Here is a 15,606-nt window from a genome sequence, read left to right on the forward strand (position 1 = left end):
AATTGATTGCGAGGGAAAATTCATCGCGGAGGAAAATTCACCGTTGTACTAAATTGATCGCGAGGGAAAATTCATTGCGGAGGAAAATTCACCGTTGTACTAAATTGATTGCGAGGGAAAATTCATTGCGGAAGAAAACTCATCGCGGAGGAAAATTCACTGTCAGGGGATTTGAATTTAACCATTTCGCCACTGCTGGGCTAAATTTTCAAAATTTATTCGAGGGCTACATTCATTTACCATTCGCGAATTAGTCCAATTCAATGCCAGTTTTTTTTTTTTAATTCGTAAGATGGGAGTTCTTTTTTCAAGTTCAACATACAAATAGATGTACTTCAGTTTTCATATTATACATACACATAAAAATTTTAAATTGATTACTTTTCAGAAAAATGAATTTGCACATTATAATGAAATTTTAGTTGTTTGAGAAAAACTCAAAAACTAAGCATTCTAGAAAAATACTAACGACATTATGTCAATTGGAAATTTAATTCTCTACAACTTTATTAACATGAAATTTGATGGGTGCCAAACATTAACAGTCTCTCTGAGTCATCGTTACCGGATTCATGCAGCAAAAAACGATCACCTTTAGCTGTCTCAATTAAATCAGGTGGAAAAGAAATCTCACTTACTCTCTAAATTTGAAACAGTCAATTTCACTGCTTAGCAGTCACGACATTTTGCCTTTTTAAAGCAGTAGTTTTTTTTACTGCAAAACAGTGAAAAATTACTGAATTGGTCAGTAAAAAATCATTTTGACTGACCAATTCAGTAATTTTTCATTGTTTTGCAGTAAAAAAAAATTACTGCTTTAAAAAGGCAAAATGTCGTGACTGCTAAGCAGTGAAATTGACTGTTTCAAATTTAGAGAGTAAAGTTGTTGGAAGTGGAGGACATTTCTATTATTCATTAGATTACACCAACTTTGCATTCGTTGCCCAAGATATACGTTATACTACGATGAATTTTTCCCCACAATAAATTTTCTTCCGCAATGAATTTTCCCTCGCGGTCAATTTAGTGCAGCGGTGAATTTTCCTCTGCAATGAATTTTCCCTCGCGATCAATTTAGTACAACGGTGAATTTTCCTCCACGATGAATTTTCCCTCGCGATCAATTTAGTACAAAGGTGAATTTTCCTCCGCAATGAATTTTCCCTCGCGATTAATTTTACCCTGCAATGAGTTTCGCGCGATGAATTTCGCGCGGTGAGTTTCGCGCGGTGAATTTCGCGCGATGAATTTTCCTGTAATCTGTTTTTTTCAAAATCAGTTGGGATATCTTTCTAATTAGAAGAGTTAATGAAGGAAAAAATTGACAAAAAATGGGGCAAATAAATTTTTTTTATGAATTCTCGCCTATTCCTCCTTATTTTTAAAAAAGAGAGAAAGAATAGGTATTTAAAGATAGATCAATGGTTCGGAACTCGACTCGAAGGCTTCAAATCTCCAGTTCAGGTATATTTCGTAATTGAAATCAGACTAAAATCTGTTTAGATTGCAACGATAATAAAGAAATTACCGATAATGAAATGCACGTCGAGCAAAGGTACCTGTACCTACAGATAGGTAAACTAGTTAACGAAAACGAAAGAGGTCACAATCGAAATTCGGTCATACAATCGAAGAATTCGCCGACCTGGACCTGCAGAATTTAATTTAAAAAATGTTCACGCTTTGAACGAATACAATGAATAGAAAAAAATTACCGTCGAATTTAATCACATTGCAGCGAATTATGGACCAGCGCTGGAGGCGAGCTCCTTGAATAGCTACATTAGGCAACTCTCCAAAAAAATGCTGACTCGAAGCGTGTAATTGTACCGAACCGGGCGAGGAGGTGAGGCGGGCGGATGTGAAACGAAACGCGACGCGAAGATAGCTTACTACGATGAGACGAGATAACTAATAATTTTTATTCTTTCTTTTACGCGAATTATATTTTATTCAAAGGTGTAACCTTGCAAAGGAGAGAAAAAGCATTGTATTTTAAAAGCTTTTTTAATTAATGCGAATGGCTGGCTGCTGGCGTTTTCTTATAGTTAGCTAGATATTTATAAAAGGTATACAAACCCTCGTACTATACAATTGTACAGCTGAATCTAAATCATGATACAAGTTGTGCTGAGGTCGCCGTGACGTGTGCTGTTTCAGGATTAGCCCCCATATAAATTCGCCAAGTTGTAAAGTTTCTTTCATTGTGAAAGCGTTCAGAAATTGGAATTGTGCGCGTTTGAATTATAAAGAAAGGTTCGATCTCGGTCTAGAGTGGGGTTTCGTTTTCATTAAGAAAATATACAACATCGAGACTTGGAGAGAAAGAGAAAAGAAGTTCGTCGATGCGGTGGCATGATTTTCAAAGCACACGTACTCGCATCCGCGGTTTACGTCACATTACCATCAAATATAAGACTAAGAGAATACTTGGTAATGATTCGCAGATGGAAATTTAGTCGAGACAACTTGTTGAAATGTGTACGAAAACTAGCTCGATTAATGTTTAATTATGAACGAGTCGAACGAAGGAATAATTATGTATGCACTATAGAAATGACTGCAGATCTAACGCGATACATATTATATTAATGCATAGAAGAACAAATGCTTCAACTCACCTTTCATTTCACCCAATCTGTTCTCAGCATCCATCATGACAGCTTTTCCATTTTTGAGCATTGTCTGTCCGATATTTTCATCTGTATTGGAATCAACGATGGGTGTACTTTTGGAATTCGAGCACCCCATTGCGCGACCGATGTAGCAGAATGCGAAGAATCACGCTATCGAAAATCGGATCCACACAGATCTGGCTGAAACAACTCTCGAATAAAAACCATAAATTAATCGAATACGCACAGAACACGACGATTTGAAAAATCACGTATCACATGTCGATTTCGAGGGCGAAATTTTAGAAATTATTTTATAGGTACTCGGCTATTGACGAAGACGTTGAAAGGCAACGATGGAGAAAAAAAACCAACACCGTTATCGCGCTACGAGAACTTAAACAAACGTACTACTGAAAAACTTTTCCATACAGGTTGCCACAATTAAGCAGGTGTGTGCGTACCAGTCGATGACCACGCAAGTTTTAAATCGATCATGCCAGCTCGACTGTTGGAAATTAACTATCAAGTGCATTCGTCGTGCATAGGGTAATATACGTAGGTAAGGGTACCTACTACCTACGACGTACAAAGGCACACTACGCTGGTCTGAAGTGCGTACTAATGTGACGTATTTATTTTTCGAAAAATGTCGCAAGTTAAAAAGTAACTATAGAATTTTTAAATTCAAAATGAAAAATTCTCCTCCTAGCACGAAAGAAATGCGACAATTTTAGGCCTATTTTGTACGTACGTACAAGGATTGTTGTTACTTTACGTCTTGCACAATTTTCATACGCTCTATATGAGCCCTAAGCAGGCTGTTATACGATTATGTTTTTCTTCGCAAAAAAGCCAGATGTTTATTTTACGTAGACGATGTTGTTTATTTTAAACGTAATATTTTTTCGTAAACTTTGTCAATTTTTGTGGTAAAATTTCCACATAAATATTGCGTAAAAGGCCGATTAACCACGAATACATTATAATGTACGTCTACGTAGGTGCACTACGTGGAGTGGAGTAAAGCGAGAAAAAAAACCTACTTCATCGTTTTTATACGAGATAGATTCATTAGGTGGGTAACTTTTTTGTAAATTACTAGTATGCAATTTTTCCACAAATTACCGAGGTACTGGTAATCTTTAAATTTTTGTAGGTAATTGGTAATTTTGGTGAATTACTGAAAATCTTCAGTACCTATGTGGGTAATTCTCAAAAAAAAAAGTCAATTCTGATATGCATAATTTTGAAAAACAAAAATCATTTTTTTGGAAAATTTCAAGTGGGAATCATTGTATAGATGCCCCAGATCCCTTTTCTAGTGTTGGCTTCAATTCAATCCCCTCCATTGTGGGCTCTGACCCACTCCGTCCTAAAAGGGCGATAATTAGGATTCGACCCTCATCGATGTGTAATAAGTCGATTGATACCTACGTTTTCGAGGTCGTAGAATTCGAATCTGGAGTTATTTTTTTGTAGAGGTGGAGGGTGAGGCGTGGGGAGGGGGAAAATGTCAAATTTTGCTTATACATATTATCGTGTAGCATGTCGATGTTTTTGAGGCCGCAGAGTTCGAAACTGGACTTATTTTTTTGGCAGGGGTGGTGCTGGTAAGGTGTGGGGAGGGGTGAAATGTCAAATTTTGCTTATATTATCGTGTAATATGTCGACTAGCGCGATAAAAGTACAGCTGTCTGGAATTTGCCCGGCCAAGTCGAAGGACAAATCAGCGCTGCACAAGCCGAAGGACAATCTCAACGTTTTTTCGTTTCCGGCCTTTCCTACTGGACATTATTTGATTTTCAAGACGTATTAAATGTGTACTTATCATGTAGAATAACTTCCCTTTCTCAATTATCGTTTTTGGCGGGTTCATTATGGTTAGGATAAATAAAAACGCAAGCTGAAGGACACAGAGTTTTCTAAACATTAAAACTTCAGAGATAAGTACGAGTACGTTTTTAAGATAACGGCGCGGGGTGACATTTTTATGAGAACAGTGAACCAGTGTAGCCACTCACCAGAAAAAAATGTTGCATTGGAAAGCTAGCAAAAATAATTAAAAATTGCTCTAAAATTGGCGCAAAAACTGTGTGACAATTTTCAAATGTGAAATGTGAGCTTCCTATGGACTTATTGCAATTGCAATTTGCACAATAATAACCCTTTGTGTCCTATGATAATGAGAATGTGTCAATTTTTCCAACAAAAAAAAAATGAAGATCATGACAGTTTATGGCGTGTGACAGGCAAGTCAAAGGACATTTGAGGTACAATAAAATCGAATGTACACGAATGAAAGGAGGGCAAAAAATCTCAATACCAAATGTGAATGTGTGAGAGGCGATCCTTCTATAGACCAAAAAAAAATGCATGCTAAAACCTTTGAGAAATTTGCCATGTACACGAATTTTACTTTTTTTGAGAATTACCCATATGTACAATATATCACTAATAATTTTTGGCAAGTTACTGGAAATTTTTGGATAATTTCTGGCAATTTTCGGTAGATTACAGGTAATTTTTTGGTAAATTACTGGTAATTTTTTTGGTAAATTACTGGTAATTTTTTGGTAAATTACTGGTAATTTTTTGGTAATTTACTAGTAATTTTTTTGGGTAAATTACTGGTCATTTTTTGGTAAATTACGGGTAATTTTTTGGTAAATTACTGGTAATTTTTTGGTAAATTACTGGTAATTTTTTGGTAAATTACTGGTAATTTTTTGGTAATTTACTAGTAATTTTTTTGGGTAAATTACTGGTCATTTTTTGGTAAATTACGGGTAATTTTTTGGTAAATTACGGGTAATTTTTTGGTAAATTACTGGTAATTTTTTGGTAAATTACTGGTAATTTTTTGGTAAATTACTGGTAATTTTTTTGGGTAAATTACTGGTAATTTTTTTGGTAAACTACTGGTAATTTTTCGGTAAGATTCCGGAAAGTTATGATAATTACTAGTAACTTGAAGTATGTAAATTTTTTTTTTTTTTTTTTTTTTTTCCTAAATTCCGCGATCCCTGCCACATTGGGCATCCATCGGCGCATTTCACCAAATCACCATGACCGGCTGAGAGCGCCCAATGACGATTCCACCGCTGTTCGGAAGATGCGTGTCATCACATGATTCTCCTTGATGGTAGGTCGGGGGGTTTGTATCTCTTCAGCCTACGCGTGTCGTTCGAGTTGTCCAACAATTGGATGGCGCTGGAATTGCAGTGGCTGTGTAGTCTGGTCTCATGCCGCTCGGCATGCCTGCGGATCTCCTCCTCGATGTATCTAATTTTCAGGTCTTTGTGTAGATCGGCGTTCCGTTCATACCGGTACGCTCCCGCCATCGTCCGTAATATTATGTTTTGGCACCTCTGGATTGTTGAAATGTTTGATTTTGAGGCGCAGCCCCAGAGAGCGATACCATACAGCCAGATTGGGCTGACAATTGCCAGATACAACAGGCGTTTGTTCTCTAGGCTTAGCCTCGATTTTCGCCCCATGAGCCAGTACAACTCGCGCATTTTCTCCTTTAACTGCAGTTTTTTTGCTCGAATGTGTTGACTCCAATTCAATCTTGAGTCCAAATGCATGCCAAGGTACTTCGTAGAGCTGGAGTAGGGCACCACTGCTCCATCAATAATAATCGGCAAATAAGGGTGGGTACGTAGAGAGAAGTCGACATGTACTGATTTCCCACAATTTGCAACGATTTTCCATGACCGCATCCACTCAGCAATTCTGTCAACTGCCAATTGTAGTGAAGCAATGGCTGTTTCGTAGTCTTTGTCAACAGCAAGTATAGCCTTATCATCAGCGAATAGAGCAGCAACTATTCCGTCAGCCACTGGAATATCTGACGTGAAGAGGAGATACAGGACAGGCAATAAAACTCCTCCTTGAGGCACACCAGCCAGGCAGTTTCTCCAGGAGGACAGAGCATCTCCCTGGGCTACGCAAAACTGACGATCTTCAATGTATGAGCAAATGATATCATAGTACTTGTTGTTAAGCCACTTCCGAATTTTATGCTTCAGGCCCTGGTGCCAAACTCGGTCAAATGCCTGAGCAATGTCGATAAATACTCCAGCACAGAATTTGCGTTCTTCTAGAGCACAGCTGATGGTGTTAGTGACCCTGTGTAGTTGATCCACTGTTGAGTGTTTGTGCCGAAACCCAAACTGGAAATCTGGTATTGCCAGCTCGAAAATTGGCGCCAGTCTTTTGAGAAGTAGCTTTTCAAACAATTTAGATGGCACTGAGAGGAGTGAGATCGGCCTGTAGGAGCTTGGATTTTGGGGTGGCTTGCCAGGCTTAAGTATGTAAATTACTGGAAATTTTTGGTGAATTATTGACAAATTTTTACTAAATTGGTGGCATTGTTTGGTACGTTATACCGGTAATTTTTGGTACCTAAATTATTAGGTACCTACTAATGATTATTAGTGAATCACTGGTAATTTTTGGTAAAGCACTGTTCGCTGGTCAGCCGCGTACGTTCAAATTTGAAAACTTGAGGAAAAAATTGTCAGATTCTTGGTATCCTGTGAATTTTAGGAATAAAACTGTAAAGGTCAATTGGGGTATTAATTGAGAATTTTTTTTTAAAAATGACTCGCTCTTTCAATACTTTTTTGCCATTTTTATCGTGTATCGTACACCAATTGAACTCATATCTGTACAATATGTTATCCCACTTTCAAAAACATTGAAAAAAATAACCAATTTCTGACACTTCATGTTACATTAATGTGAAAATTGCTATTCTATTGGTCTGATTTTTCGGACCTTGGAAAAAATATTAATGAAGGGCTCAAAAATTACTTCCTGACTTTTGGCCAGATATTTGAAAATTTGATGGAAAATTCTACAGAGCCCCATCAAAGATATTTCATGATCAAGTTTTAATAGCACAGTTGATCTAGACAAATTTTTCATGGTTGCCCAAAAAAAACCAACAGTGGGGAATTTTTTTTCAATGTAGATAATACCTCCCTGCACAACTAGAAGTGCCCACTCACAGGTTGTGGGGGTGAAATCTCCTCCAAAACCGGGTTTTCGCGTTTTTCTCTAGAAATACAGAACCTACGAGAAAAATTGTTATCACAAAAATTGATTTGATTTTGAGGGCTAGGTATTCAATTCCATTTTTTAAAAAAGTCAATTCGAAGAATTTGACCAAAGTTATTGCGAAAAGTAAGCTAATCGGAATATTTTGACACGCTGAGCACGAATCTGAAATTTATTTTTTAGAAATCGAATTCTTAATAGTCTAGTACGCTCGAAGAGTAATTTTTCAAATAAATTTTGAGCATCGACACGCCAGGGAAATATTATTTTCAAACATTTTCAACTGATTTTTGGTGCACAAAAAGGCGATGACAGCGCTGATTTTCACCACATCTCAAAAAAGCTCTTCTATGGACCTACAAACTGGAGAAAGTTCTAAATTTGTACCATTTGTAATTTTCAAATTAAACTCGCTTGAACTTTACAATATATCCCTATGTTCTTCAAAACATAAAGCATAGGTATCTTTATATCCCTTGCAGGAGCACTTCAAGAACTACGGTTTGCACCATACCTCATCTCTCATCAAGATCTATTCACATGAAAAATATTCAAAAAACTGCAGAAAACTCGGAGATGTGACATTTTGATTTTTTGGTTTTCAAACAATGAAGAGCTGCATTTCTGAAAACTTAGTAGAGTATTTGAAGGACAACGAAATATGCTGATTTTCATTTCAAAAACCAAGTTCGTTTTGAGGAGCTACAACTCCATAGTCCCTCTTGAGTCATGATAAAGATAAAGTACAAAAAATTGAAATAGAAAGATTTCTACAACAAATAATTTTGAGAGAAAAACTTTTTTTCACATTCCACTCCGATTACTTATATACGAGGCGGAAATTGAAGCTGAGAGCATAAAAAACGCGATTGTGAAAAAAGTGCGCTCGAACCTGAAAAAATATCAGTTTTATCGAACGTACGTGTAAGGATTGTAGGGTAGAGGTAACACTATGTATGTCAAATAGTAGAACAAAAAATGTCATCGAAATACGCTCGAATAATTTCATGTAACATGTTTCGCGCCTTTCAACGAACGTATATAGGTACTCGCATGTGTGGGTCTCGTATGAATTGGAAAAACATCGTCGTACACATGTTGGAATTTTTATGGCTTTTTTGCGAAAACTTTGAAACGTGTACGAGAAAAATCTGTTGAAAAGAGCTAGCGCACAAAACTTTCCATAAATCTTGTCCTTGACGTCTCGGACGTTAGACTTTTGAACGATTAAATTCTAATTGAAAATTATCCGAAAGACGTATGAGAATGTGTGCTTGCGCTTACATCGACGAAAATTTGATTTTAAATTTATTAGCTTAGAATTTCGCTATTGGATGGTTTTCCTTCGCCTGTTAAGTTTGGTGGAAAAGCGCAAGAAGGCGACAAATTAACTCTATATTATTTTGGCATACACGCGACTCAACTTTCGCTATTGTTTCTTCGAAAATGAAGAAAAAAATAGAGGGGAAAAACTAATTGCCCGTAGTGTTGCCAAATTTCAGGGTCGTGGTTAATTTTTGCGGTCGTTTTGAAGCGTTCAAACGACTCGCGCGTGGTTTGTAAAATTACTTTTTGATTTGATTTTGGAGTTTGTTGTGGCGGCTGACTCACGCGTGCATGCAGGTTTACCGACGAGATAGAGCAGAATTATTTTCAGATTTGATGGAATTTTTTTTGCCTCTTCTATTCGTAATCGAGTGTGAATTTTTTTCACGTCTGCAAGATGTTTTATGATGGAAGATGAACGCACGCGAGTACATAAAGCTGTGTAATCGAGTTACCTACCAGATTACCAGACGAGAATTTTTCGATTGATGGTCGATGCGAAAAATTCGATCCGCCGAGTACCTAATTTTATAATGGTATTGTGTCGTCATCGGCTCCTCTACCGTAATTTTCCTCTTCCAGTGTACCCTTTTTAGCACGAGTTTATAAATAAATCGAAAATTTAAATGACGTAGTACAGAAATTAATTACGGCTGGGGTAGAAATTTTTGACGTGTTATGAAAAATTGTATTTCAGCTACGAAATGTCGTGATTTGAATATTGAGGGTGATATTTACTTTATTATGGTGCTGCATTTGATAGCAGGAGAGATTTTGTAAAATGATGTGAAACGGATTTTACGAGGGAAAATAGTTTATTGGATTTTTCTAACCCGAAAAACATTCTCAGAGGCATCCTCAGCATTCAAATATTTTATCAAAGGAAGAAAATTGACTCCCAAAATTTTAATAATCAGTACCTACTTACGAAAAATCGAAATATTTATGGAAAATACTATTCCATAAGAATACCTAACGATTTAAATGATTTTTGAAAATTTATTTCGAACTCCCTGTAAGTACTTAAAAATTTCAATACCCCTGAGAAACTTACTAATTTCTGACAAATTTATAAAAATTTATATTTTACCAAAAATTAGCACCTAAAAATGACAATTTCAAGGGAGCAAAATTTTGATTTTCCATCATAAATGCTTTTGGATTTCTCAAAAATGCGGAAATAGGTCAAGACTGATGAAATAAAAAAAATTGAGTAGGCAACAAATTTTGAAAAATTTGGTTGAAAACCAGCATTTCGGGAGGGCTTCTGAAATTTTGGTTACCATTTTTTCAGGACAGGTACAATAAAATTCTTTCCAATTTTTTGAAGAAAATTGCAATACCTACTTCATGTTATTTTCGAAAAAATTCAAATCTGAAAGAGGAACAACACTACTCAAACCTCAACGATGATTTGAAAAAATTCTTAACAATTTTTCAAAAGGTCAGAAAATGTTTGAAAATAATTTCTCCTTTTAAATAGAAAAAAATAAGAAAATTTAATAAATCAGGTCCTTGAAAAAAATAGATTGAAAAGTGGCTGGAGATGGTCTTGTTTAATAAGACATCTGTGTTGGCATCATGTTAATCAATATTTGGAATGAAATTTTTGAATATCATCAAAATTTTCAGTGTTATAAATTACGTGCTTGAAAAAAATTATGAATTTTGAAATTCGACTCGCAATGTAATACTCATTAGCATCGCTAGACATAACTTTTTACCCAAGTCACATCGTAAAATTTTATCAATTTTTCTTTTTAGAATGTTGATAGGTAGAATGAGCAAAAAAAAAGAAAAAAAATTTTCTTCGAACTGTTTAAAATTCGAGTTGGATACTTTTCTGTTTTAATAATACGAATGCACCGAACATTGATGGAAATGAGTAGCTGCTGGCATTTTTTCCATTTAACAATTTCAAACCTATTTCAAAATGTAAAAATAGGTAGGTACTGGGTATGACAGTTCTACAGAAATAGGTTCGAACTTTTCATCATTTCAAGGCATTCGCAATTCGTATTTCTCATTTCTGTGTCTAAGACATCAAATTAGCTGAAATTCTGCACAAAGGCGCGCTAATCGAATGATAAATTTCTTACAATTTTACCAACAAACCGAGTAAAAAACTCGACATTTTCTGGTAACCTTTCTCGCATTCGCGTTTATCTTGAAAGAGAAATTAATCTTATTCAAGTGCCGGTGCTTAGTGCCCCGAGAATTTCAACAAATTGTTTCCTCCTTTATTTCGTGGGTAAATTTACAACAACGAGGTACCAAAATGCGCCCGAGTAAGCTACCTACCTACCTTATGAAATAGACTCGATCTTCTTATCTTTTCATCTCTTTAACAATCAACTATCTTTATACCGCGTCGCATTCTGTTCGCGAGACGATTCACTTCAAACAGTCTTGCCTCCTTTGTAAGTACACTAAGTATGTATAATAATGGAAGGAAGTCACATTATTGCTATCATAATTTCACCTGCTTTGAATTGTTCAGAAAAGCTCTGAGAGCTTTCATCATGGTTCATATAACAGAAATAAGAGCATAAATCAAACTAAAATATAGGTGGGACTATTTTTTGCAACGAATGAAATTTATACAGATGGAATGTGGAAAGGTAAATGTTTAAATTTGAGTAACCTTACTGAACAAGTGAACACATACACAATTATCAGAGAACGATAGGCCTAAGTATTATTAGTGTTATTGAAAACTACAAACAGTTCATTATATTCCTACGTTGAAAATGATGAAGTAAAGGAACTTGAGAATTATATAGCTACTAGCTACTTATATGTATAGGCATCGAATCCTATTCGTAAAATAGCCAAGTCGAGAAAACAATCCAAAGATGTTGAAATTTATCATTTATGTACGTACTTCTTTAATATTATTTTCAAAAAAAATTTCTTACGTGTCGTTGATAAAATTCATGTTCAAGAGAAGAAAAGAATTAAGTACCTACCTACCTATTTAAAAAAAAAAAAAAAAAAACCGGGCTCTTTGAACCGATGCGATATATGAAAAATATGCTCGTTTAGTTAAATTTTTTTCTCTCTTGAAAGTTCAAACCGACGATCTCGATCCACCCACAACAAGTCTTTTTAAATTGTAAAACAGCCATGTTTTGCCGTCTCGTAACGCCCACTCGAACGTGAAATTCCATCGACAATGTTAATTGCAGCTCAAAAAAAACTTCCCACCGTCTACACGCTATCGCAAAAAACCATCTCAAAAAATCCCTTGATAATAATTTTCTGCAATAAATCATTTCAACCCCGAATAAGCGTTGAAAAAAGAACAACAATAGGGACGAAAAATGACATTCGGAATATTAAAAAAAGAAATTACAAGAAAACAGAATTTTAATATGTACAAGTTTACCAAAGATTGTGGGGAAATCGTGGGATGCGAATTTACCAGGTACTGCATGATATCAAAAATACCAAAAGTGAATTTTTTACGAATTGTTGCCAATGTGGCTAGGTGTGCAGCCTATTCTAATATAGGTACTTAGAACATAATAAATTAATGTAGGACAAGACGAGACGACGCCACCGAGTTTTATTCACATTGCAAAGAAAGGTTTTGAACTTAACGAGAGAGGTGGCCTGATTTATATTCATTTCATGGTTAAGAAGGTCTTTGGAATTAGGAATACTTACCTAGATATCAGAAAAAAATTGAAGGGCTAATTGTGAAAGTCGCCGTAGTCATTTTTTTATTCACACAACTTGAAACATTTTTTTTTCATATTTCGTCAATTTTAAAGGGAAAAATGAGTATTGTAATGCATTCTGGGATAGTTGAAGATGTTTTTTTAATACTTGACCATGAAGTTTTTACATTATCACTGAAGCAGGACAACAACGTTTTCATTGATTTGCACAAAAATCACTGCTGACTAAGGCGACTTTCACAATTAGCCCTTCAATTCAAAGTCACAAAACTTCAAATCTTCCTCTTCCAGAAAAACATGCAATCCCGACAAACCACCTCGACACAATATCGAGAAAAAAAAAGGGTCGAGTTGACTCAAATTTTGAGTTGAGTTTGGCCCGATTTGTTTCCTTTTCATCAGTTTTTTCGGCATAAAATCGACCTATTCTCGAACATTATCGGTATAAAATTGACCCAAATTTACCATCAAGCATATTTCATATTGAGCATCGCCACATATTTTGTGTCGATAATTTGAAGAGTGTGTGTAGTTTTTCAGTTGATTTTTCAACACTTTTTTGTGATTTGATGCAAAATTGACTCAATATCTGTGTCGATGGTTTTGAGTACATTCTATCGACACATTTTTCCGATCAATTTTGTGTCGAGCTTATGAAAAACGACCTTAAATCTTCAGAAAATTGCTCTTCATATTCTAGTGCATATTAATGCAAATACATAATATTATATTGTGAATTGATATTTAAAATGATTTGATGGGGAAAATCCCTGCACCTCAACTCTTTTTCGACTCAAAAATTGGATCTAGATGACCCCTGAGAGCGAAATGTTATAACACTTCTTTTCTCCAACATTGAAGTTTTTTGAAAAACTACTTATAGTTTTTGCTACACACTTTATCTGCGAGTAGTAAATTGATGTCAGTGATGAATAATTGATGTCTATTTTTTATCAATTTTGGAATCATAAAATTTTGAAGCGATTTTCATACTATTTTCATTTCTCAGCAAAAATGAGTCAAAATCAACTCCAACTTCAATAAGCAGAAAAAATTTTATATTTTTAAGGAAAAAATTGATGAATATTTGCAGTCAAGTTTAGGTCTTCATCAAGAAATCGACCTAAAATCGATTTGAATTTTCATCTTGAAATCGTTGTCGTAGAGGAAGATTTGGGATCAAGTTTTCATCAATCTTACTTTTTGTTTAAAATTGTTGAAAACTATCAGTCGATTATTTGTATATTTTTTGTCGATTCTCAAAATCGTCAAAAAAATGATCAAAAATATCCGCCGATTTCTACTCGATCAAAACTCGACCTCAAACTGAAAGTCGAGATGGTTTGTTGGGAAGTAAGTATATACATTAAAAGCTGTCTTAATTTGAATTCCTTCAGGATTCAAGTACTTAGGAGGATCAGTCCTCAACTCTATTTTAAAAATAATGGAATTGAGAACTAACTGGGTGCCTTACAAATAATTTCAAGTTATTAAAATCATCCCAAATCAGCCTACTAGCCTACTGACTTCACTTTCCAAATTACTAGAACGTATCATCTTGAAGCGCTTAACTGATCACACCAACAGACACAAAATATTGCTACAGTTTCCGTTTGGCTTTCAAAAACATACAGCAACAACACACCAACTCCATTGTCTTACTGAAATTATCCACCAAGGTTTTGTAAATAAACAGTATACCACCACAGCATTTCTCGACATTAAACAATCTTATGACTCTACATGGCATTCTCATCTCCTACAAAAATTGCAGAATACTCAAGTACCTCGTTATTTATTTGATATTATCAAATCATTCTTATCAGACCATTACTTCCAGATTCGCATACACAATTCACTTTTGGACCCTAAACCTACCTTCAGAGGCATACCTCAAGGAGCTGCTCTAAGCCCTACGCTTTTCAACATCTACTGCAACGACATCACAACTTCATCAAATGCTAAAATTCTTCAATTTGCAGATACCTGCTTATGCACCCAAAGTAATAATCTCTCCAGTGCAATCGACAAACCTGAACAAAGTATCAACACCACTAACTCCTGGCTAAAATCCTGGAAACTTGAACTCAATCCAAACAAAACAGTTACAAAAATCTTCACATTGAGACATCAGTGCAACTCTGCCAGAAACATAAATGTAGAAAACACTACAATAGAATGGAGTGATGATGCCGTTAAATAACTTGGAGTATTCCTTGACAAACGACTCACTTTCACAAGTCATATCTCACAGAAAATGAAAGCTACCTACTTCAAACTCAAAACATGTTTTCCCCCCTAATCAACAGAAGTTCACTCTTGAAAATCCAAACAGCATTACTAATCTACAAGACTATTCTTCGTCCTACATTTACATATGCGGCTCCAGTATGGTATGGTACCTCCAAAACAAACAAGAAAAAACTTCAAATATTCCAAAATAAATTTTGTCAAATAGCCACTAACGCTCCATGGTTTTGCTAGAATACCCAAATACAACGCAATGTGAAATTTGTGAATAGCGCTAAATTGCGCTGAGCCAAATAATAATAAAATTTTTCATTCATTCATTCAAAATCATCCCCTCTCTACTTCCAACTTCAGTATGAGATTTTTTGAAGATAAAATCTTTCACCACCCCGATTGGCACATTTCTGGTGATATCTAACTACTCATTTCTGCAGTCAGAAATTGCCGTTTTGACAGTCAGATTTGCAGTCTGACTACAATCAACCAATCAGAAACAAGTATTTTTTTGATATTCCAAGATGAGTCAGATCCACACTCAGAACCACAGTCAGATATTGCCGTTTTGGCAGTCAGAAAATGCATTCTGACTGATATGTGGTCATATCCCTATTCAGATGCACTGTCTAAAAAATGCTGTTTTGCCAACTGGGACGTTTTTTGACAAC

The 15,606-nt window shown here is 35.4% G+C and overlaps 1 protein-coding gene across 4 annotated transcripts in view; it reads right to left on the reverse strand.

Annotated features, from left to right (window-relative positions):
• Nucleotides 1-15,606, reverse strand: part of LOC135840506 (uncharacterized) — a 42,794-nt gene that overhangs the window by 19,719 nt on the left and 7,469 nt on the right. The window contains exon 1 of one of the 4 annotated variants that reach the window (XM_065357100.1): nt 2,622-5,282. In XM_065357100.1, coding sequence (XP_065213172.1) covers nt 2,622-2,751 — 130 coding nt within the window. In that variant the 5' untranslated portion in view covers nt 2,752-5,282. Of the gene's footprint in view, nt 1-2,621; nt 5,283-15,606 lie in introns of those variants that run through there. The other 3 variants (XM_065357099.1, XM_065357098.1, XM_065357097.1) reach the window with 3 other exon arrangements.

This window comes from Planococcus citri, chromosome 3 (genome assembly GCF_950023065.1).
Source record: "Planococcus citri chromosome 3, ihPlaCitr1.1, whole genome shotgun sequence".
Lineage (NCBI taxonomy): Eukaryota > Metazoa > Arthropoda > Insecta > Hemiptera > Pseudococcidae > Planococcus > Planococcus citri.